Source organism: Camellia sinensis, chromosome 13 (genome assembly GCF_055761805.1).
Source record: "Camellia sinensis isolate YWXY chromosome 13, ASM5576180v1, whole genome shotgun sequence".
NCBI classification, from domain to species: Eukaryota; Viridiplantae; Streptophyta; class Magnoliopsida; order Ericales; family Theaceae; genus Camellia; species Camellia sinensis.
The window spans coordinates 59176050-59199582 of record NC_138973.1 but is presented as its reverse complement, the minus strand read 5'-3'; the positions used below and the strand labels follow the sequence as shown (position 1 = coordinate 59199582).

Here is a 23533-nt window from a genome sequence, read left to right as displayed (position 1 = left end):
ATTTTTCGCTAATTAATCCAAAACTAATTATTAATAAAGTAGAAATAGAATAATTATAAAAAAAAAATTTAATCTATAAGAATATATGGGAATTATTACATGTGTGCTTTATTGGGATTCATACATAAATTATTTGTATTTTAGATTTCGACTTTGGACATAAGTGCCAGAATCACCGCTTCGTTAATAATCGGGAATCGGGAGTCCTTCTTTACTAATTTTAATTTATACTCCGAGGGCCCATTTCTATCTTAATTATCATTTTCGCCCCTCATAATTTTCATATTTCCGAAAACGGAGCTTCTTTCTCCACTCACAGAAACAGTGTATCAGTGTGTGTATATATATATATACATACATGCTTGTGTATGTATATATATAGATATATAACCATCACAAATATTTTGATAAATCTCTTTTTTTGTACTGCATAGTGAAGAGTGAAATCAAAAAAGTTTTTGTTTTCTCTCTCTAGTTTCTCTCTCTAAAAAGCTTTCTACTTGGCAATTTTCAAAAACTATGCCGTGATCACACTGTTGCTGGGTTAAAAACCCTAATTGAGTCCCCAATTAGGGTTTTTGAAAGCCAAAAGCAGCACATTTATGTCCATGGCAGTGGCCATTGAAGACTAGATTAGCATTTTCACAAATTTGTTTCTATTTTTGATGTAATATATACTATGAGATTGTTGGTGTTGAGAGTGAGTTGTGAGTGTTTGTGCAATGGGTGTGGCAAAAGCTTGGAGGCTTAGCGGTGGTATGTTGAGTAATTTGGCAGTGGTGAATCAGCAGAAGAAGCAGCATTTCTGGTGGAGATTGAGGGTGTCTTGGTCAGTGGTGTGTGGGTTTATGCTATTTGGGTTGGGTTTGATTTCTCTCTTCACTGGGCACGTGGCTTCTGATCTGGAGTGGTATTCGCATAGGCTGGTGAAGAGGAAATTGTACTATAAACTGGTAATGTATTCTCTCTCTCTCTCTCTCTCTGATGCATTTGATACCAATTTGAGCTGAGTTTTGAGGAATTGGAACCCAAATGTTGTATGAAATTCTGCTGTTTATTTGTTCTTGTTTTGGTTTGCCATGAATTGAATTTAAAATGTTTGATGAAATTATATTCTCTCTCATAGCTTCATAGAAATGGTGCATCAACAGTCTTTTATTTATTATAATTTTTAAACTTAAGTCAAAGGGTCCAAGTATGGTGTGAAATTCTTTTGTTTGTAGCTGTCTGTCTCACAGTGTCTATCTGATTCCTTTCATAGTAGAATTTTGATATAGTTCATGAATTCCGGGAACAATTCTATCTCTTTGTCTCTCAATTCATTTCTCTGAGTAGAATTTAAATGTTACTATACTCTCTCTCTCTTTCTGAATATAGGGCAAACATATTGGGTCAATTTTGTTTTTTATTTTTAAATTTTTTTTATGCAGTTCCGAGATTGAATTGTTGAGATCATCTGAAATTCTAGGGTCGGTGAAATGTTGTTGTTTTGGGCTTATAGTGATTCTACTGGATGCAAATATGTAAATTGAATGGAAGATGTTTATGGGTTGTTCTCAAAACTGCTGAAACATCTCTCTCGCTTGCCTTGAGAGTAAGGAAACTGAGAGGAAAAGGATGTTTGAGGTGCTAAAATGAGGATCAAAAGAACTTGAATTTTTCAGTTTGATAAGTCCTTCAGCTTTGTTTTGTTGGCAAGAAAAATGATGAAAGAAATGGAAAATAAAAATTTGGAATAACATTATGTTTTGTTGCATGCCAAATAATGAAAGCTCACCTCCCTCAGATGAATGAGCTAAAATTTAAGAAACAATTCACCCATAAAAAAAAATAAATAAAAAAAAAAATTAGAAACAAAATATTCTAAGATATTTTGGGTTTATTTGGTGTCAATTTGTTTTTGTGTGTCCATTTTTGTTGTGTTTGGAAATTGAAAACATGGAAGTCAGAAAGCATCCTTCATTTTTTATGTTGTTTTCATTTCTGTTTTGGAAAAATACTTTTCGAAAATACAGAAAAGAACTTAAAGATGTTTCGTAAAAAAATGGAGTGCTTAACGCACCCCCCACCCCCCACACACACCAACCCCCAAAAAAAAAACAATTTTAGAGAACGGAAAGCAGTTTCGAGAAGGATACCAAACCCACCATTCATTCATTCTTTCCTTTTGTTTTACTCTATTTCTGTTGTCATTTTTCTTTCGTGGAATGTTCTTTATGTGGACATGTTGATTTGCTTTCCTGTGGTGGAACTTTCCTTTGGTTGGCATTTCATGTACCTTTTGCTCTTACTACTGAAGATTTCAAAAAAAAGTTGTTCTTAGTTTTTTTATTTTTCCTAATTTCCCTTAACAAGGTTGCGATTATTCCTTTCTGCACACTTTGAATGCACAATTTGTACTGTATTTGAGTAGTTAAAGTGAAACAACATGTTAATCATGGAAATCACAACTTTGGGATATATGAGTATTTTGTAATTTTTTTTTATAATGTGTGAAAAAAGCATTCTTAATTTTTATACAATTGATAAAAAAAACAAAACATTAAAAATAAAATAAAAATCGTAATTGGGACATAAGGCTTAGTTTAATTTGGTTTGGTGACAAATAACAAAATTGAATATAAAGTATGACATGCTAAGAAAGTATAATGTGCAACACTTGTCCTTTTACTGGGCTTGGCACCATTTGAGTAAAGGATTAGACTCTAATCCTTTTGCAAGCTTTAGTATTTTTTACCTCTTATACAAATTTGAGCAATCTAATGATCTCTTGGAATAATTTACTCTATTTTTTGGAGGCCAAGAAAATCTCATTGCTTTCGTTTCATCATGTTAATGTTTGGTGTGGACTTGTGCTTTGGTATACTTTTGTTGCCAGTGTATTAAAATACTAATGATTCTGGAGAGATATTTGGCTTGTATATGACAAACTATTGATGGATGTGTAGTTTGTTATTTCTTTCCCTACAAGATTGCTGATTTCACATTTAATGATCTCTTATCAACAAATCAATTATATGGTATGTTGATTGCTGAAAATGACTTTTTAGTTTGCAAAATTTGTGTAAATTATAAATCTGCTGCTCTTAATTGTTTAGTATGCTTGGCCACATGCAGTCCCAAAGTATGCACTTCTTGTAAAACTAGGAGGGTAGATAATGAAATTGTGTTATGAAAGAAATGTATGAATTGTTCCCATATGATGATATTTTGGCGGTGGGTTCATTTTGTTCTTTTAGTTGTGTTGTCCTCTATTTGCAGATTTATCTCTCAGACCCAATTGCGCATGAATTATTCAGCATGGCTAATTATATGACCTTTTTTTTTTTGTGGGTCCATTTAGTAATGTTCTTTGTGTATCATGTTGCTCTGTGTATTATTTATATCCTTGTGTGTTTAACGGTTGAGATTTAGAGTTCAGTTCTGCTTTGTCTCATGAGTGTCATGCTAATGAAAATATAATTGATCCTTTGTAGGCTGGGGGCAGTCGTGCACCAATTGATATTTGGAAATCAAAATTTTCAAAATTTTACTATGAATGCAATGAAAGAGGGCCTCATTTTGCTCGTAAGTCAGCTTGTCAATATATCTGCATAGAATTCGCATGACTTTTACAAATACTACTAACAGCTTTCTAATAATTAACTATTTATAATTTTATATTGTGATCACTTGTGCATTCCTTTCTACTATTATGTTGTTGTGGTTTGGCACCTACAGAGAAGGTAACTTGACCACTGATATATATTCTATGCTTGCTTAACAAGGCACTCAAACATTTATTCCATTTTAACTTTCCAAATATGCTGGAACTCTTCTATTTTACATTTTTACTTTGACAAAAAGTATGTCACTTTAACTGTGTCTTTGAGTCTCAAACGATTTATTGATGTGTTTTCCTTTTCACGAATTATCGATTACTGTCACTAATGCAGTTTTAGGTTTCTTGGAATAATATCTGGTGGATGCAATTTATCTTTACTAGGAGCGCTATTTTATTTTATTTTTTAAAATATTTTTGCACTGCAATGTTTGTTGTTCCTTCAGATTTCTAAAGCTACCTACATCTTTATTCTTGGGTGGTTTTCCACTTCTATTTTTTGCGGGTTACCAAAAAATATATTGTCCTAATGTTGCTAATTATGTAACATAGCTGTGATACGTGAGCAATTTTCAAATGGCTATTTACTTATTGCAACAAGTGGAGGGCTGAACCAACAAAGAACAGGAGTAAGTAAAAATATTCCTTCCCCTCTGCTACATCTCATTTTAGCATCTTTGTAGTGGGGGATATCCATTGAGATTTTAAAATACTTACTTTTCATTTGCTTCACTAATTAATAAACTAAAATTTGCAATCCATTTCCTGCCCTCAGATTACTGATGCTGTAGTTGTTGCACGGATTCTCAATGCCACTTTAGTTGTTCCTCAATTGGATCATCATTCATTCTGGAAGGACGATAGGTGAGTTGAGATTTGAACTTGCTTGCACCTGCATATAACCCACTGAGAAAATAAAACAAAAATATGAGAGATGATTTTGTTGATGGTAAGAATAACTATAGTTGAATTTACCATTATGCTTTCATTGAAGATACCTTATTTGACATGCAGTGACTTTCCCAACATTTTCGATGTTAATTGGTTCATCTCAACCCTTACAAAGGATGTAACCATTGTTAAAAGAGTCCCAGATAAAGTCATGAGATCCATGGAAAAGCCACCATATTCTATGCGCGTCCCAAGGAAATCAGAACCTGAATATTATCTAGATCAAGTACTGCCAATACTCCTCAGGAGGCGTGTAAGACGCTATACAACTCTCACCTGTAGTTACTATTTCCATATTCAATTAATCAATTACAAGTAATTCCTTCTTTTGTTTTTGGTGTGTGTGTGGAGAGAAAAGGTAAATATATGCCATTTGGCATAAATATATGAGTGTGTACTAATTAGTTTATTGAGCTTTACACTTGACTGCTTAACTTATTTCTTTCGTTTATGTTAGTTATTTCTCTTTCACTTGCCTATGAAGCAATGGCAATCTATAATTTTTTTAAAAGAATGATATTGCCTTTGATTCAATAGAACTGTCAATACAGTGTCTGTTCCCTATCTTTCGTCACTTGAGATCCCTGATTTAATTGATTGTCATGCTGAAATGTACTTTTTTGTCATTTTCACTCTGATTGGTTACAGTTACCAAAATATTTTTCAGGTTGTGCAGTTGACAAAATTTGATTACAGACTTGCTAATAACCTCGATGAAGAGCTGCAGAAGTTGCGTTGCCGGGTCAATTATCATGCTTTAAGGTTTACAAAACCTATTAGGGATCTTGGTCAAAAGCTTGTGTCAAGAATGCGGAAGATGACGAATCGTTTCATCGCAATTCACTTGAGGTTTGTCATTTTAGTTGTAATAAGAAAAAATAGTCGGATATTTGCTTCACATTCACCTCATTTGCTTCACATTCACCTCATTAGTGTCCAAATTTATATTGCTCATAGTACACAGAAACCTCAAAATTTGGTTAAAATCATTACAAACACAGGTTTTATAAAGTAGGCTGTTGAAGCAATGTAGTACACTGAGTCATGATTTATTTATTAATTTTCTGTTATGAAAATGGTGATCAAGTGCAATTCAGAGATAGATTTGCAGTTTGTAAGAAGCAACCATAGAGATGAAGCAACCACTAAAAGGGGAGCTGGTGTTACGCAAGAAAACTCTGATGCTCTAGGAATTTACATTTCGGAACATGCATTCCAAAATATGGTTACAGGACCATGGATGGCTCTTCTTCGCCCCAAAGTTCGTTATGATTAATTCCGTTGTATGGAAGGAATGAATTAAGTATAAGTGAATTAAAATTTAGAGTGGAGTTTCGGCAAGAGAAATCTAAAAAAAAAAATAATGCACCATAATGTTCCTAAAACATGTTATTACATGATTCATTTGGGGAATAACAGGCAATTTTGTTGGATATCTTGTTGTTAACAAGAAAATTGCTCTCATGTTTAGAAGTAGCTTAAATTCTAATAGTATGATTTATAAATACCCTCATTATAACCACATTTTAGAGCATGTGGCTGTAAGCTTTCTGTATTTCTACATATTCAATTGTATATTTGATTACAACCAGACCTTAGATTATATAGCCCTAACTCCTAAACCAAAAAGAAAAATACAATCATGCCTCTAATAGGACTCTAATACAATCACGACTCTAATAGGACTCTAATATGTACAACCATAATCATGCCTCATTTGTAAGATTCACAATTCACAACATATTCTCACACCTCCGCTCAAACTCAAGGTGTTTTAACAGAAAACACTGAGAGTTTGCTAAGAAAAAATCGAAACCGGGCGATAGTGTGAGTTTTGGTGAAGAAGTCCGCAAGTTGCAAAGTTGAAGAGATGAAAGGAAGCGAGATAGAGGCCGACTACAGATGCTAGCGAACAAAGTGACATTCAATCTCAATGTGTTTTGTCCGCTCATGGAAGACAGTATTGTGGGCAATTTGAACAACACTGCGGTTGTCACAATAGAGAGAGGTCGAAGAAGACTGAGAGACACCCAAATCAGACAAGAGACAACAAAGCCAAACAATTTCAGCAATGGCATGAGCCATAGCACGATATTCAGCTTCAGCAATAGAATGAGTAACGACTGATTGTTTCTTGCTTTTTCAAGAGATCAAGGAATCACCAAGAAACAGACAGAAACCAAACGTAGACTTGCGATCAGTAACATCACCAGCTTAATTAGAGTCAGCATAGGCCACTAAGTCGAAAGAGGAAGTAGAGGACAACAGTAAGCCCTGAAAGATGGTACCCCTGAGATGGCGAAGAATGCGAACCAAAGTACCCCAATGGGTAGAGTGAGGAGCAGAAATGAACTGACTAACTACATGAACAGCATAAGCAAAATCAGGGCAAGTGACAGTTAGATAAACTAAACAACCCACAAGCTCGCAATATAAACTAGGATCATCTAGAGGGACACCATCAGTAGAGTTACACTTCACATTAAGCTCAATAGGTGTATCAGAAACCTTAGTATCGGAAGACCAGCATGGTGAATAACTTCATTAGCATACTTAGCCTGAGACAGAAAATAGCCCTTTGGAGAAGAAGCAACCTCAATACCAAGAAAATACCATAATGGACCTAGATCTTTCATTTCGAAGGTGCGGAAGAGATGCTGCTTGACCTCAGAGATAACAGAAGAGTTAGAGCCGGTGATGATCCTATCATCCACATAGAGTAAGAGAGCAACAAAACTAGCCGATGTATGTCTTAGAAATAAAGTAGAGTCAGAAGCAAAATGATGAAACCCAAGCTTGGTAACAACAGTCTGAAAGCGATCATACCAAGCACGAGGAGACTGCTTCAGACCATACAGAGCACGCTGAAGACGACAAACCTGGCCAGAGGAATGGTGAAGGCTAGGGGGAGGACGCATGTAAACCTCCTCAATGAGATGGCCATTAAAAAAAACATTCTTAACATCTATCTGATAAAAAGGTCAAGACCGAATAGCAGCGACAGAGATCAAAATATGAACAGTAGTCATCTGGGCAACAGGAGCAAATGTCTCCTCATAATCAATACCATTCTCCTGAAAGAAACCTTTGGCAACCAGACGAGCTTTGTAGCACTCAAGAAACCCATCAAAATAAGTTTTGACTTTGTAGACCCATTTGCAACCAACTAAGTTCTTACCAGCAGGCAAAGAAACCAACTCCCAAGTACTAGTTTTCTGTAAAGCAAACAACTCATCCTCCATAGCTTGAACCCAATGAGGATCCTGACATGCCTCATTGTAAGACTAAGGTTCTGAAAAAAAGTGAATAGCAGACAAAAAAGTACAATAAGAAGTAGAAAAACACATATTAGAACAACCCAACCTGTTTGGAGGATAACGCGCTCGAGTAGGATATCGGTGTTCAACAGGATCGATGTCGTCAAAAGCAGGAGGAGGAGCAGCAGCAGGGGTAGAGACAACCGGTGGACAAGGAGCCTTGCGACGAGAATAAACTAATAACGGAGAAGGAGAAGAAGCCGAAGGAGGAGAAGCAACTAGAAATGAAGTAGGAGGAGAAGATGGAACAAGCTCAGGAGGAATAGTGGAGATGTATTCATCAGACGAGACCTCAGAAGGAAATGGGTCAATGTGAACCAAATTCTCTTTGGAAACTGCAGCAGTGAGAGGGGGAAGCTGAAAGTAAGACAGACGTTCGAGAAAGGCAACATGACGGAAGACATAAAGGCGATGAGAGACAGGATTGTAACAGCGGTAGCCTTTCTGAGTAAGACTATAACCCGAAAAGACACACAAGACAGACTGGGCACTGAGTTTGGTTCTATCTTTACGAGGAAGGAGGACAAAACAAGCAGACCCAAAGATACGCAAGAGTGAATAATTGGGAGGTTGGGAATACAGAGCCTCATAAGGCGATCTACCGAATAGTAAGAGAGTCGGTATGTGATTAAGGAGGAAAGCAGCGGTAAGAACTGCCTCACCCCAAAATGGTGCTGGAACAGAGGCAGGGAGAAGAAGAGATAGAGCTGTCTCAAGGAGATGATAGTGTTTACGCTCAGCACGACCATTTTGGGCAGGTGTATCAGAATAGGAGGTTTGGTGAATGGTGCCCAATTTAGCCAAATACTCACAGAAGTCAGTTTTATAGTATTTCCCATCCAAGTTAGACCAGAGTATTTTAATTGTGGCCCCAAACTGTATAGTGATCATAGACTGAAAGGGACGATATATCTGGTAGAAGTCAGATTTATGAGCCATAAGATAAACCAGGTCTAGCAGGTACAATCATCAACAAAGGATACATAATACGTAGAACCCCTTTTTGTGAGAACAGGAGAAGGTCCCTAGACATCAGTATGTACAAGAGAAAAAAGGGAAGCAAAAATAGAAGTACTGTTGTTAAAGCATAAAGCTATCATTTTAGCAAGTTTACACCCTCATTAATTTGACTAGGAAAAATTTTACCTAACAATCCTGACTGAGCTAAAGACCGCAAGTGGTCAACAGACAAATGCCCTAAGCGAGAATGCCATATAAAACTGACTCGACTGAGAATCTAACTGAAAAGATGAAAATGCAACGGGGGAGGTAGACTGAGGAAGTTGTAAGCTTTCCACCACATAGAGATCTCTAACTCTACGGCCGGTCCCAATCTACTTCTTGGATACCCGATCCTGCACACAATAGACAGAAGAAGAAAAGATAATATCAAAACCAGAAGCATCAAGTTGACTGATAGAAAGCAAGCTAACAGACAGTTGAGGAACATAAAGAACAAAGGGAATAGTAACAATAGACATAGCAGTGGGTAAAACAGACCCAATAGATAGGACAGACATACCAAACCTATTAACAGTATTGATAGTAATAGGAAAGGAAGGGGGGATACAGTTTTGGAGTAAGGAAAGGTGAGGAGTCATATGATGAGAGGTACCAGAATCAAAAAGCCAGACAGAGGAAGGAATACTTGAAGAGGACCCTAGCAAACCTAAATGAGGAAAGGTGAAAGCAGAGACAGATGAAGATGACTAAGAGGTGGATCAGAGATGCTGAAGCTGAGCAATTTGAGCACTCAAGGAAGCCAAATCAGGATCAGAAGTCGAGACAGAGGCAGTATAAGCAGTAGGAGGGCGAAAGTACTCGAAGCATGACCTCGGGACTGTGGTTGAGGTGGCTGAGAAGACTGAGCAGACTGACGGCCCTTCTTGGGACAGTTGTACTTCCAATGGCCCTTTTGATGGCAAAAAGCACACTCATCAGATGCGAGTGGCCCCTTCTTGGGCTTTGTATTGGCCTGAAGTTGATGAGGTAGGTGGTTTGGTAGCAGAGGAGACGGAGTAGGAGCCAAGAAGACAGATGGAGACAGAGTCTGACTGGCTGTCTTAAGATAGGTTTCTTCAGAGAGGAGCTCACGAACAATAGTATCCATAGAGGAGAGAGGAGACCGATGAAGGATGCACCACGGATAGCCTCATACTGAGAGGAGAGAGCCGTTAAGAATTGCACTAAACGACCTTGCTCCCGAAACTCAACATAAGTGTTAAGTGTCTTGAGGCTAGATGGTTCCATGAGAGCCAGCTGATCCCAGAGGCCTGTCATCTCAATGTAGGAGTCTTGAATAGACAGGTCCCGCTGACGAGCTCCCTGAATAGCTGTTTCCAACTCATACCGTTTGGCAAAGTTGGACTGTTGATAAATACTCTGTAAGTAATCCCACACCTCTTTGGCAGTGCTATATTTAGAGATCATCATCTCGATACGGTCATCCACAGAGTTATGGAACCAGGTCAAAACTTGAGTATTATCACAATCCCAAGTGTCACAGGAACTCAGATAGTCTTCTTGTTTGGGATCCGATGGACGAGGAACAAAACCAGAAACATACCCCTATGTTTTTCGACCAAGAAGAAAATTTCTCATAACACTAGACCAATAAGCATAGTTGTCACTTGTAAGCTTGCATTTAATAGTTTGGATTTTGTCTTCCGACATTGTAATGAACCAGAAATAAAAGAAAAAAGAACTGATGGGGCACAGTGATAAAATCCAATAAAGTTGAGGGGTCAACTTGTAATAATCCAAAGTTGAAACAGAGAGGTCAAGGTGGATTGAAACCAGAACAGAGAACAAAACCGAAAATAGAGAGAGCAAAACCGAGAGCAAAGACCAGAGAGAGAGAGAACCAACGCAGAGGTCGCGAGAGAGTGAGAGAGATCCCTTAAGCCCAGACCAGACTCGCGACTTCAGACCCAGCAAGAGAAGGCAATCGTGAGTTTGGCGAAGATAGAGAGGGCTGTCGCGACTTCAGAGAAGATTGTCACGACCCAGCAAGACCTTCATGGCTTCGGAGAGGGCTGTTGCGACTATAACGACCCAGAGAGGGCTGGCTTCGATCGACCCAGAAAGACCCAGCAAGCAGGAATGAAGAACTTCAAATGATCAAGGCCAGACCTAAGGTTTCAGACGTGGCTTTGATATCATGTAAGCTTTCTGTATTTCTGTATATTCAATTGTATATTTGATTGCAACAAGACCTTAGATTATATAGCCCTAACTCCTAAACCAAAAAGAAAAATACAATCATGCCTCTAATAGGACTCTAATACAATCACTCCTCTAATAGGACTCTAATATGTACAACCACAATAATGCCTAATTTGTAAGATTCACAATTCATAATATATTCTCACAGTGGCATACTATGTTTCCATTCTCCCTTCTCATGCTAGAACGATATGCATTTCAAGTAGTATATCTTCAGGTATGCAAACATATAAGAAGGTTTTATGTGGAATGATAGGACCTTTATCTGATGTTGGACATGGCAGTACTAGAACATTCAGAAAAGAGTCTCTTCTGGTTTACAAGCACTAGGAAATTTGTAATCTACTGTGATTATTCTTCCATAGTACAAAAGTAAACTGCTCATTTTTTCCCCCATGAGTATAGACTGTCCTGTTGACAATGTAAGTTTGTTACAAGGAATACACTCCTGCAGCAAAATGGATGCCTTGTTAATGAAAAATTTACTACCATGCCTTTTGGAAACTGGTCTTTGTTCTTTAGTTTTTGTATTCTGGATGGTTATAGCATTTGACAAACAGCTGCAATATATTAGATCAGGCTTCCAAATTTGAAGTAGTGCATATAGTAGATAACGACAATTTCTAGTTTGACTTGTTTGGAGATCGCCAGTAGCAATATCCCTTTTATATATTGGAGGAGTATTTCCTTTCCATCTGTAAATGCATGTGCACTACTTCAGTGTTATCTTATCCAAATAAAGCTCTTTGAATTTCCATAATCTTTTTCCTGGCCATTTTTTTTCGTGTGTCTGTTCTGAAACTATTTCTGTAACAGGTTTGAACCTGATATGCTAGCATTTTCTGGATGTTACTATGGTGGGGGTGATAAAGAGAGATACGAGCTTGGTGAAATAAGGAAACGATGGACAACATTACCTGTGAGATTGCTATCTTTGCTGAGTTTTAATCTCTGTTTCTTCTTATTCGTCTCAATGAAACCATTTGAATTACAGACAAATGTAATGTTTCTTCTCTCATGCACCTCAATTTAGCCTGCCATTTGTTAGTTTTACCAAAATGGTGGAACTACTTCACTTTTTCAGATGCTAAAAGATCTGTAGCATTTAACTTATCTAGAGGAATAAAGTCGGGAATAATTTTTGTTCCATATTCTGTTATTCATGGAGACCTTTTTTTCCCCCCTCCTGTACAGGATTTAAGCCCTGATGGAGAGAGAAAGCGCGGGAAGTGCCCATTTACTCCTCATGAAGTAGGTCTGATGCTCCGGGCTCTGGGTTTTAGTAATGACACGTACCTTTATGTTGCATCTGGTGAAATATATGGTGGAGAAGAGACTCTACGGCCTCTCCGAGAGCTCTTTCCAAACTTCTACACAAAGGAGATGCTTGCCAGTGAAGAACTAAAACCTTTTCTTCCGTTCTCTTCTCGTCTAGCTGCAATCGACTACATTGTGTGTGATGAGAGTGACGTCTTTGTCACTAATAACAATGGAAACATGGCCAAGATTCTAGCAGGTCGAAGGTAAAAACTCAAATCTGCTTATTTTCTGGCACTGTTTTATCAGGTTGAAATTTGAAAGAACATTTTCTGTTGTTGAGATATGATTCTGTTGCAATTATTTGGTGACTATAATCGAATTCTGGAATGGTTCTGCTTCAACAATCTAACAAACAGTGGATAAGACAAAGAAGATACATGCAATGAGCAATTGAGCATAGACATTACAAAAGAACCCAACATTTATGTAGTGGAACAGAGATAGCATGAACTACTATTGTTGTGTGAAACGTTTAGAGAATAATTTCAACCCTTATCAAACTTGAACTAGAAAATTACTAAGGAAAGGACTATATTCTTCGCTATTGTAGAATGATGAACAATAAGTCACAAGCTAAGCATTTCAAGAGTGATTTTTTCAATTAGGATTCGATTTAAATAACTTCCAAGTCTTGAGAATGCTGCTTACTCAAAAGGTATACAGGTGATGCTGCAGAAAAGATATTTACCAAACCAAACCAAGCCGTAAGTCCCATCAAATGGAGTCAACTGAATGAATCCTTCTTCTCCACTCGACTCTATCCAAAGTCATGTCGTTAGTCAAATTAAGGAGATTCATATCTCTATTTACTACACTAGTCCACGTCATCTAAGTTTACCCCTTCCCCTAACACTACCATCTGCTGTCATTATACTATTGCCTCTGTTGGTCTCCGTTGTATATGATCAAACCATCTTAATCTATTCTTTCTCAACTTATCTTCTATCGGTACTACTCCTACCCATTCTCGAATATACTCATTCCTAGCTCTGTCTTTTCTAGTCTTGCCATCCATCCACCTTAGCACCCTTATCTTAGCAACACTCATCTTCTCTATATGTTGTTTCTAAATTGCCTAACATTCTGTCCCATACAACATTTCTAGTCTAATAACTGCTATATAGAACATCCCTTTTAGTCTAATGGGCATTTTTTTATCGCACAGTACTCTAGACGCACTCCTTAACTTAAGCTACCCCACCTTAATTCTGTGGACTACATCCGCTCCAATCTCCCCAGTCGTTGTGATAATCGATCCTAACTAACGAAAATGGTCACTCTTATATAGTTCTTGGTTCTCACTCTTCACTTTGCTTCCATTGTGATTGTTACTAAAATTATACTCGATATACTCTGTCTTAGTTCTGCTTATCCTAAATCATTTAGATTCAAGTATTTTTCTCCAAATCTCTAACTTAGTGTTAACTCCTTCTCTAGTCTCATACTAACACGATATTATCTACAAAAAGCATACACCATGGCACATCATCTTAAATATTGAGCGTCAACTCATCCATAACTAAAGCAAAAAGATAAGGACTTAAGGTTGATCCTTGGTGTAACCCTATAGAAATTGAAAATTCTCTCGTCTCTCCAGCAGGCGATCTAATAATGGTCACCACAACTTCATACACATCCCTAATCACATCAATGTAACATTTTGTCACCCCTTTATTCTCTAACACCTACCTGATTATATCCCGAGGCACTTTATAATATGCTTTCTCAAGATCAATAAAAACCATATGAATGTCTCTTTTCTTTTCTCTATACTTTTCTATTACTCTCCTCAAAAGATAGATCGCTTCCATCGTTAACCTACCAAGCATAAATCCAAATTGATTCTCTAACACCTCTATTATATCTTGACGTCCCATTACTATCTCCCACACTTTCATTGTGTGACACATTAACTTGATTTCTCTATAATTGTTACAATTTTGGACATTTCCTTTATTCTTATATATTGGCACTAAAATACTCTTCCTCCACTCCTCTGGCGTTTTCCTAGTCAACCAAACAACATCCTTCTTACCCAAACATTTCCACGCTTCAATAGGTATATCATCGGATCCTAAAGTCTTATTCAATTTTATCTTCTTAAGTGAAACTCCACTTCAAAGTCCATAATCCTACGATATGATAGAACTTATAGTCCTGATTTTCCTTATTATTGCCTACTTAATCCCCTTTTGACCTATCTCTATGTTCCTCATTTAACAACTTCTCAAAATAGTTCTTTCACCTCTCCTTAATCTCTTCATCATTTACCAACACCTTAAGAGTCTTCACCTTTGATGCACTTAACCTAATTAAATCTCTTGTTTTTCTCTCTCTTATCTTAGCAAGTTTATATATGCTCTTCTCTCTCGCCTGCCTATCTAGTTTAGTGTATAGGCCATCATAGGCTTTCAACTTAGTCTCCCTCACTACTTTTTTGACCTTCTTATTGGCTAATCTGTAGCGCTTAAGGTTTTTTTCAGTTCTATCATTCTGCTACTTTTTAAAGCTCTCTTTTTTTGTCTTTATTACCCGCTTGGACCTCCACCCTCCACCACCAATTTTCCCTAAAGTTCGTTCTCTTTCCTTTCGACTCTCCAAGAACTTTCCTTAAGATTTTCCTCATACAATTGGCCATCAAGTTCCACATAGTGTTAGTATCATCTTCCAAATCCCAAATACTTTCTTTATCCATTCTATTCTTAAATGTGTCTAATTTATCCTCTTTTAGGTCCCACCATCTGCTTTTATGATGCCCACTATCTTTCTAAGTTTGGTATTGGCTTTTAAAGCATAAATCTAGTACCAAAATCTCATGTTGAGACGTCAAGCTCTCTCCAGGGATCAACTTACAGTCGCTGCATTTTAGACGACCCCTCTTCTTACTAGAAAGTAATCTATTTGGCTTCTATTTGACCCATTCTTGAAAGTTATCAAATGCTTCTCTCTCTTCTTATTTATAGTATTGACCACCACTAGGTTAGAAGCCAACGCAAAATCTAAAATACTCTCTCTAGCCTCATTTTTATCACCCTCATACCCACCATGCACCCTCTCATACCCTAGTTTATCTACTCTTACATGGCCATTGAAATCACCACCTATAATTAGGTTCTCTCCTACGGGTATCTCCTGTAATACCTTATTCATTTGGTCCCAAAAAACTCTCCTAGTCTGATCGTCTGATCATCTAATTCTACTTGGGGGGCATATGCACTAATAATATTCACTATATTCTCTCCAATAACTAGTTTAACTAACGTAATCCTATCACATTTCCTAATGACCGCAACTACATTTTCTGCTAGACTCTTGGCAACTATTATTCCTACCACATTCCTGTTTCTATCCTTACCACTATAATATAGTTTAAAACCGATTTTCTCTATTTCCCGAACTTTCTCACCTGTCTACTTAGTTTCTTATACGTAAGCTATACTAACTCTTCTCCTAATCATGACATCTACCAATTCCATAGTCTTACCAGTTAAAGTCTCTATATTCCATGTGGCTACCTTAAACCTATAATCTTGGACTAGTTTCTTCATCCTCACTTGTCCAGAAAAATGCAGAAACCTTTGCCCATTTTTCATCGCACCCAGGCGTCGATGCGGCGCCCCTTACTCACTTGTCGAAACACCGGAGGCAGGCACAATGTGTCACTTAAGGGGAACGACCTAGTATTTAATCGATTCAGAGTATTAGGCTTCATGTCATAAAGGATCCAAGCGGCATTTTACGTGTTAGCTGTCGGCTACCTAACACACAACTCTCCTTCTTTACCTTGGCTTGGGACAGGCGGAGTTGCACCAAAGTTGTTTATGCACATTTTTATCTTAATTGTGTCCACGAGTAAATTTGGTTAAGACATTCAAAATGTTATGGAGCTATGAAGCATAGACATGGATACAACACAAACACGGACATATTGTTAAAATTTACCATCACCTACCACACACTTACCATCACCTACCACACACTCACCTACTCCTCACCTACCACCACCTACTCCACTACATCTACATCTATATAAGGAACCATTTGTAATAGACAGAATTATCAGATATCAATCAATAATACATCAATTTTAACATGGTATCAGAGCAAGGTTGAGAAGCTAATAATTCTGCTTCACCGGCGGGCGGCAGCCTCGCCTTGGCCGCCCGCCGGACCTCTACCCATACCTTCACTCCGCTGCTCTCTCTCTCGGCAACTCTCTTTTCTGGGCAAAACCCAGCTTGTTTTTTTTCTCCAACAAGTTGTCCCTCATTTCACTCCTCGCGTCCGTCTTCTTTCTCGATTTCTAGAGAGAGAAGATCGATATATTCTACTTGTAGAAGAAGAGCTCAATCCCAGGCCCATCAATGGTGTTTCCCTTCATCGGCAACGCGATATCGCTCGTTCGAAACCCGACGAGGTTCTGGGAGCTCCAATCCGCCATGGCAGACTCTACCGGTTTCTCCGCAAATTACATCATTGGCTCCCTCAATGCAGCTGGAGTGCTTAGCCAACTACGTTGCAGAGCTATCCCTTCTAGAATACAACATGCTTTGTTATGCCCCCTCACTTATTGCTGCTTCAGCAATTTTCTTGGCCAACTACATACTCCTTCCTTCGAAGAGACCTTGGAATTCCACCTTGCGACATTACACACTTTACCAACCCTCTGATTTATGTGAATGCGTTAAGGCACTGCATAGCCTCTGCTGTAATAGCCTCAGTTCTAGTTTACCTGCAATCAGAGAGAAATACAGTCAACACAAGTACAAATTTGTTGCGAAGAAATACTGCCCGCCTTCAGTACCTGCAGAGTATTTCCAGAACCTAAGCAGCTAGAATAGACAAGATGGTATTTGCTGGTCTTCCCGTGGGCCCCATGCACATGCACCTCGAGAGCCCTGTGCTTCTTTTTTATTAAACAACTTAGTTGGAGCCCCTTTCACACCCATGTTTCCCACTACCCCATACCCACCATATTTTTTTAATATTTCCACCTTTTCATTTTTTGTTTTTATTTTTTTTTTTATTCATCACCCACTTGGGCCTGTCTCATCCGGGTGCTTCTTTTGCTTATCCCTATTTTTTTATTCCCTTTGTTCCCACCATCTCTCTTCAAACCCACTATCTTTTTTTTTAATCAACCTCACTTTCTTTAAACCCCACTTTCACTCACACTCACATGCGCTTGTCCCATTCTCCTCTCATCTTTTCAACTTTTCTTTCAATTTTTTTTTCCAACGTATTTGATCTGCCCAAGACGTGGCCCAACACTTTATTTTATATATTATTATTATTCTTATTATTTCAACCAAAAAAAAAAAAAACAAACCAACAAACAGAGGCAGAATTGCACACCAAACCTTCCCTTATTTTATTCATGTCGGGACTCACCCCGATCACCATTTTACATAAAAAAAAAAAAAAAAAAAAAAAAAAAAAAAACCAAACAACCAAATCCCAAACAACCACATACACAGGCGGGATTTTTCTTCTCTACTCTGCCACCTGTCTTTTCTTCTTGCCTCCGTCCTGGACGGCCCTTGACGGTGTTGCCTCCGTGCTTCCTAGACCACCAAGCAAGTTTCCTCCTCCCTGCTCCTCCACTACAGCATATGGTGGCCCTCCAAATCGGAACATCACGGTGGCCTTCCGCTTCAGCTCCTTGTTTTCTGCCTTCAGCACACTTATCTCTGCTCGCGCATCCTTATACATGCGCTGGAGCAGAGCCAGCTGGGAGTTTAACTGCTGCACCTCATTTGCCCTACTCTGCAGCCGGTTCGACAAGTTTGTAACCGCAGTCATGGTTTCCACACATGACTTCAATGTATACTGATTGGCTTCCACATCCGACTGCACTGCCATTCTTTGCTCCACAGACCGCATCGGAAAGTTCAACGGAGCAAACTCCGGGGCGCTTGGTTGAGGTTCCAGTGCCACCGCACCAGTTCTCTCTCTTGTTGACTCGTTGAGGTCAGGAAAGAGAGTGAGCAGCCCACGGGAAGACGAAGCCATTTTCTGGGCAACAGAGTGTTACAGCGTATTACAGAGTTTCTCTCTCAGCAAATGAAGAGTTTTTTTCAGAGGTTTCTCTCAGTTTTTTTGTCTCAGCTTCTGCCTCAGCCTCAGCCTTCGTCTTGATTAAATAGCCGAGGCAGACACGCGCATCATGCGCTGCTCGGCGCTCGACGACAAAATGGGCGCGCCTTTTGATGGCACGTCTTTTTATGGATTGCGCACGCCTTTTGATGGCACGCCTTTTTTGACCGATTGGGCACACCTTTTGAGGGTGCGACTTTTTAGGGGTCCGACAAGACTCTGTAAACTGTCCCGACATTGATTCCAGTTAGTTTCTACACGGGTCCGACAAGACTCTGTAAACTGTCCCGACATTGATTCTAGTTAGCTCCTTCATAGGTCCGACAAGACTCTGTAAACTGTCCCGACATTGATTCTAGTTAGCTCCTTCATGGGTCCGACAAGACTCCGTAAACTGTCACAACAACTATCACAACATTGTCTGCTACAACGGTCCGACATGACCCCATAAACTGTCTTCTACATCGGTCTGACACAACCATCCAGTGTCCTCTACAAAGTTATGACACCACCATACAGTGCCTTCACCAATGGTCTGACACGACCATACAGTGTCTCCTACCCTCTTTTATTTTTATGTATTTTCTTGTTTTGTTACTCTCTCCAAACTCAAGTTGGTTAGTTCCTATCCCCCTTGAGTTTGCGGGGGGCTGTTAAAATTTACCATCACCTACCACACACTTACCATCACCTACCACACACTCACCTACTACACTCACCTACTCCTCACCTACCACCACCTACTCCACTACACCTACATCTATATAAGGAACCATTTGTAATAGACAGAATTATCAGATATCAATCAATAATACATCAATTTTAACACATATCGACACGGAAAATTCTAAAGAAGTAGGACACGGACATGGATCCGGCTCAGGACATGCCACAAATAATTTTTTGTTGATATAATATTATCTAAGAATACATTTTATTATATAATTATATATGTGCATAATATATACAAAATTAAATAATTACTTTATACTAAGCAAATCTTGTATCTAATTCTCTTACATGAATTTTTAGATTATTGGATTTGACCATTATAGTTTAAAATTAGACGAACTATAGGAAACATACATAATTGCAATATTTCCCTCATCCTCCTAAGCTATCTATTTATACATTTTTTTAAAAAGGATTATACATTTTGTTATTTTTAAGAATTATACATTGTTTTAAAAATAAGATATGGGTAAATTACACTTACACCCCCTTAGATTTGAGTTAATACATATCACCTTTTGACGTTTGGGAAATTACACTTACCCCTCTGTCATTGTAATTATTTAGACGAAATTAACGTTGGTATCAAAAAGACATTAAATTTATACTCTCTCTTTTATTGCCGTGCTTTACTTCTTCAATTTTATTTTTATTTTTATTTTTTTCTTTCCTTTGTACTTTTTTTTTCAATGTAATGTCTTCTGTTTTTTTATTAAGAGTTGTTGCCTTTTATAGAAGCAGAGAAATGAGACTATTAACTATAGGAGTGAGAATGTAATTTCCATAACATCAGGGGTGGGATGTAATAGGACTAAATCTCAAGGGTGTCAATGTAATTTATCCATAAGATGTTTATGTCAAATTCTCAAATTTTGAAAATCATACGATAGTCTCATGTTTATATTTTTAGTGATAGACATGACCAAGAAGTGACGAACATGTCGTAAAATGATTGTCGGACACATGTTCGAAATTAATATTTTTAATTTTAATTAAGAACACGTAAAAAAGAAAATCGGACATGTGTTTTAGAGTATCCAAGGAGTGTCGGTGTCCGACACAGACACGTCACCTTCTTAGAAGTGTCCGTGCTTCGTACTTATGGAGTGTGAATGTGATTGTTAAATATTTCCATTTTCATGACTATATTGTCTTATTTCTCAAGAATCATCTGATACAACCCGCTATCTGTGTTGCATTGAATTTGTATGACCATAGGCAATCGTCTAGAATTTATTTGTTGGTATTGCATAACCATTTGTGTCTTATTTTAGTAGTGCTGTAGTTGTTAATTCTATGTTGTTGTTGCTGTAGTCTCTTTTATCGTTCTTACTTAGACATGCCTACTTATTTCTCATTGCTTTTCATGGTTTAAAGGAGGTACATGGGTCATAAGAGGACCATCAGACCAAATGCAAAAAAGCTTAGTTCTTTGTTCATGGCACGAGACAAAATGGATTGGGATACATTTGCTAGAAAGGTCAAGTCATGCCAGAGAGGGTTCATGGGAGAACCAGAGGAAGTGAGACCTGGACGAGACGAGTTCATTGAGTATCCATCCTCTTGCATCTGCCAGAAACCGTTCAAATACTCAAATGATAGTGACGGAAATCAGACCTCGAAAGAAGGGGTAATTGTCTCTGAAACAAATTTTGCACGTGGGTCATACAACGGGGATGATCAAGGGGTGAAGAGCTTGCAGAAACCGAACAAGACAATCATCATGAGAAAAGGACCGGTATCTTTAGCAGGAGACAACTGTCAGTGAAGATTTTATACCAGGCTAGACATAAAGCAGCCCAAAATGGTGTATGACCCAATTGTCTTCATCTATCGGAGCTAACATGGCGCTGACGCTGAATCATCCACTTCTCTCGGGTGGTATCTGGTTTGTATGTTTGTTAACCCAAAATTTGCACAGCCAACGGGATGCTGCCACATGTAATACCTAAATTTGAATACCAGGAAATAGACTTTGTACAGGAATCAATCTGTTGGGACGTTGTGATGAGTTTTGCAAGTGTTCATAAATGTATTTTTGTGAGGTTTTACATAGTGGGCATGTATTGCCCACTGCTTCTTAACAAGATTTCAGCTTATTTTGTTTCCTTTCTTCTTTATTTCAGAAAAATTACGCTTTGTACCAAATCTCACTTTGGTCTCGACACACGAAATCATGATAATCAACCTCTTATACTTTTGGTCAAATTTCACCTTGGTCTCTTATACTTTTGGTCAAATTTCACTTTGGTCTTTATACATAAAATCATGATAGTCAACCTTCTGCACTTCTAGTCAAGTATCAGTTTGCCCTTTCTATTACTTCATTATTTAAGTTTTTAACAGAATTCAATCATGTGATAAACATGTAACTATGAAATGAGAGCAAGAGAGAAAAATCATTCTTATTTCCTATCAATACACACTTTATCTTACATGATAAGTGTGTGAGTTATATAATATATGTGTGTGTGTATTCGTATGCTGAAAATTAAAACGAAGACGTAAGAAAATAGAACCTTTAAAATAAATAACAAATAAATAAAAAGGTAGTAGAAAAATCGAAAATTCTATTACTGTGGCAAACAGAGTTTCATTATTCTAATTTTTGCAAAATCTTAGTTCATCTCTTTAATAGTTCACAATTTTCATTTTATTTTAACTGAATACAATCAAAATTTGATATATATTTTGGGACAAAATGTGTATAGATGGAAAATTTGTGTCATTTTCTTCTTTTGCACTCATTTTGTAATCATATGTTTGTCACATTACTGACTTCTGTTAAAGACTTATGCCCCGTTTTTTGCACTCATTTTGTAATCATATGCATGTCACATTATTGACTTCTGTTAAAGACTTATGTCCCGTTTGTTTTGGGAGATAGAATGGAGGGGATTGATAGTGAGAGGATTGTTAGTGAGGGGATTGATAGTGAGAGGATTAATAATGAGGAATTGTTAAATTATTTTTATATAAAAAAATAAAAATATATATAAAAAATTAAACATTATATTTAAAAAAAAATTCCCAATATATAAAAAATAAAAAAATTTCTAATCCCCTCACTATTTTCTAATACCATCTCTACCTCCTTCTTACCAATCCCCCTTCCAAGGGTATTAGTAATACCAAGGGACTAATAGTCCCAAAGCTATCTCTGCAAACAAACAAGGACATTAATAATACCTTGGTATTACTAGTCCCAATACCCTCCCTATAGCCTAAAACAAACAGGGCCTCATACGATACAATAACAAAAATGAAACATTGACACTTGACTAGAAGTATAAGGACTTGATTGTCACGATTTCATAAGTGCAGAGAGTTAACTGTCACGATTTCATGTATAAAGATCAAAGTAGAATTTAACCAAAAATGTAAATAATTGACTGCCACAATTTTATATGTAGAAACCAAAATGAAATTCAACACAACGTCTATGGATGCAAAATGTAATTTACCCCTTTATTCCCGATCTAAGTGCACCACCTGTTGGTGCATTCTGTTTAATGTGGGAAGTGGCAGTCGCAGTGTCTTGTTTATATACATATAATATGTATATATATATATATATATATAAAAACTATGAAAGCCAAAATAATATTAGGAAATAAAAACTAATCCTAAATTCACTAGATTCTAGTTTAACAATAACCTTGAATAAAGAACAAAAAAAAGTTACTAAAACATAATAAAAGAAGACTGCTATATATGTTTTACTGTCACTAGATACATGAGATTATATTATTTATTTTTATTATTTTCTTAATGATTATTTCCAAACAAGGAAGCAAGCAATAATACAAAACAATAACATATAGCATTTCGTATAATAATAAAAAGAGGGCCTAAAACATTGCCGCAAACATACCACTTGTCTTACTATCAGACATGAAAATCTCCTGTTCAAAACACCAAAAACAAAACAAAAAAGCAAAAAAAAAACACACACAAACACAAATAAAATCAAAAAAACAAACACAAAACACAAAACAAACGTAAATGAGAATCAAAGAGCAAACAGAAGGCAACCATCTCCAGTGTAAATTATTTGATGGTCCACAAAAATCAGTCGAAGGAAAAGTGAAATCCAAACTCTAATCTTGCTATCATGCAGAGAAGATGGATTCTAACAAAATGAGACTGGATTTCACTAACCATGATTAATTGAAGATCAATGCCCAGGACAATCGAAAATGAACTGTGTTACCATTACGCATCTGTGACATCCGTAAAAAGTTACCAGTACCAAAAACTATACAAATAGGCCATCTAAAAACATGCCGGA

General features: G+C 37.4%; 1 protein-coding gene across 1 annotated transcript; it reads left to right on the top strand.

The window, feature by feature from the left end:
* The first annotated feature begins 178 nt into the window (after positions 1-178).
* Positions 179-21341, top strand: LOC114266867 (O-fucosyltransferase 29). The gene is made up of 9 exons (XM_028207795.2): positions 179-953; positions 3477-3567; positions 4154-4230; positions 4377-4465; positions 4616-4805; positions 5220-5401; positions 11911-12013; positions 12289-12617; positions 20620-21341. The coding sequence occupies exons 1-9, from the start codon at positions 723-725 to the stop codon at positions 21008-21010; spliced, it is 1683 nt and encodes a 560-aa protein (XP_028063596.2). The 5' UTR covers positions 179-722; the 3' UTR covers positions 21011-21341.
* Positions 21342-23533: the final 2192 nt, after the last annotated feature.

Bases quoted from the DNA above. Each gene is read 5' to 3' on its own strand.
- LOC114266867 (XM_028207795.2), top strand. From the start codon at position 723: ATGGGTGTGGCAAAAGCTTGGAGGCTTAGCGGTGGTATGTTGAGTAAT. The intron at 4,806-5,219 runs GTAAGACGCTAT...AATATTTTTCAG, and splicing joins CAATACTCCTCAGGAGGCGT to GTTGTGCAGTTGACAAAATT. The intron at 12,014-12,288 runs GTGAGATTGCTA...CCTCCTGTACAG, and splicing joins AACGATGGACAACATTACCT to GATTTAAGCCCTGATGGAGA.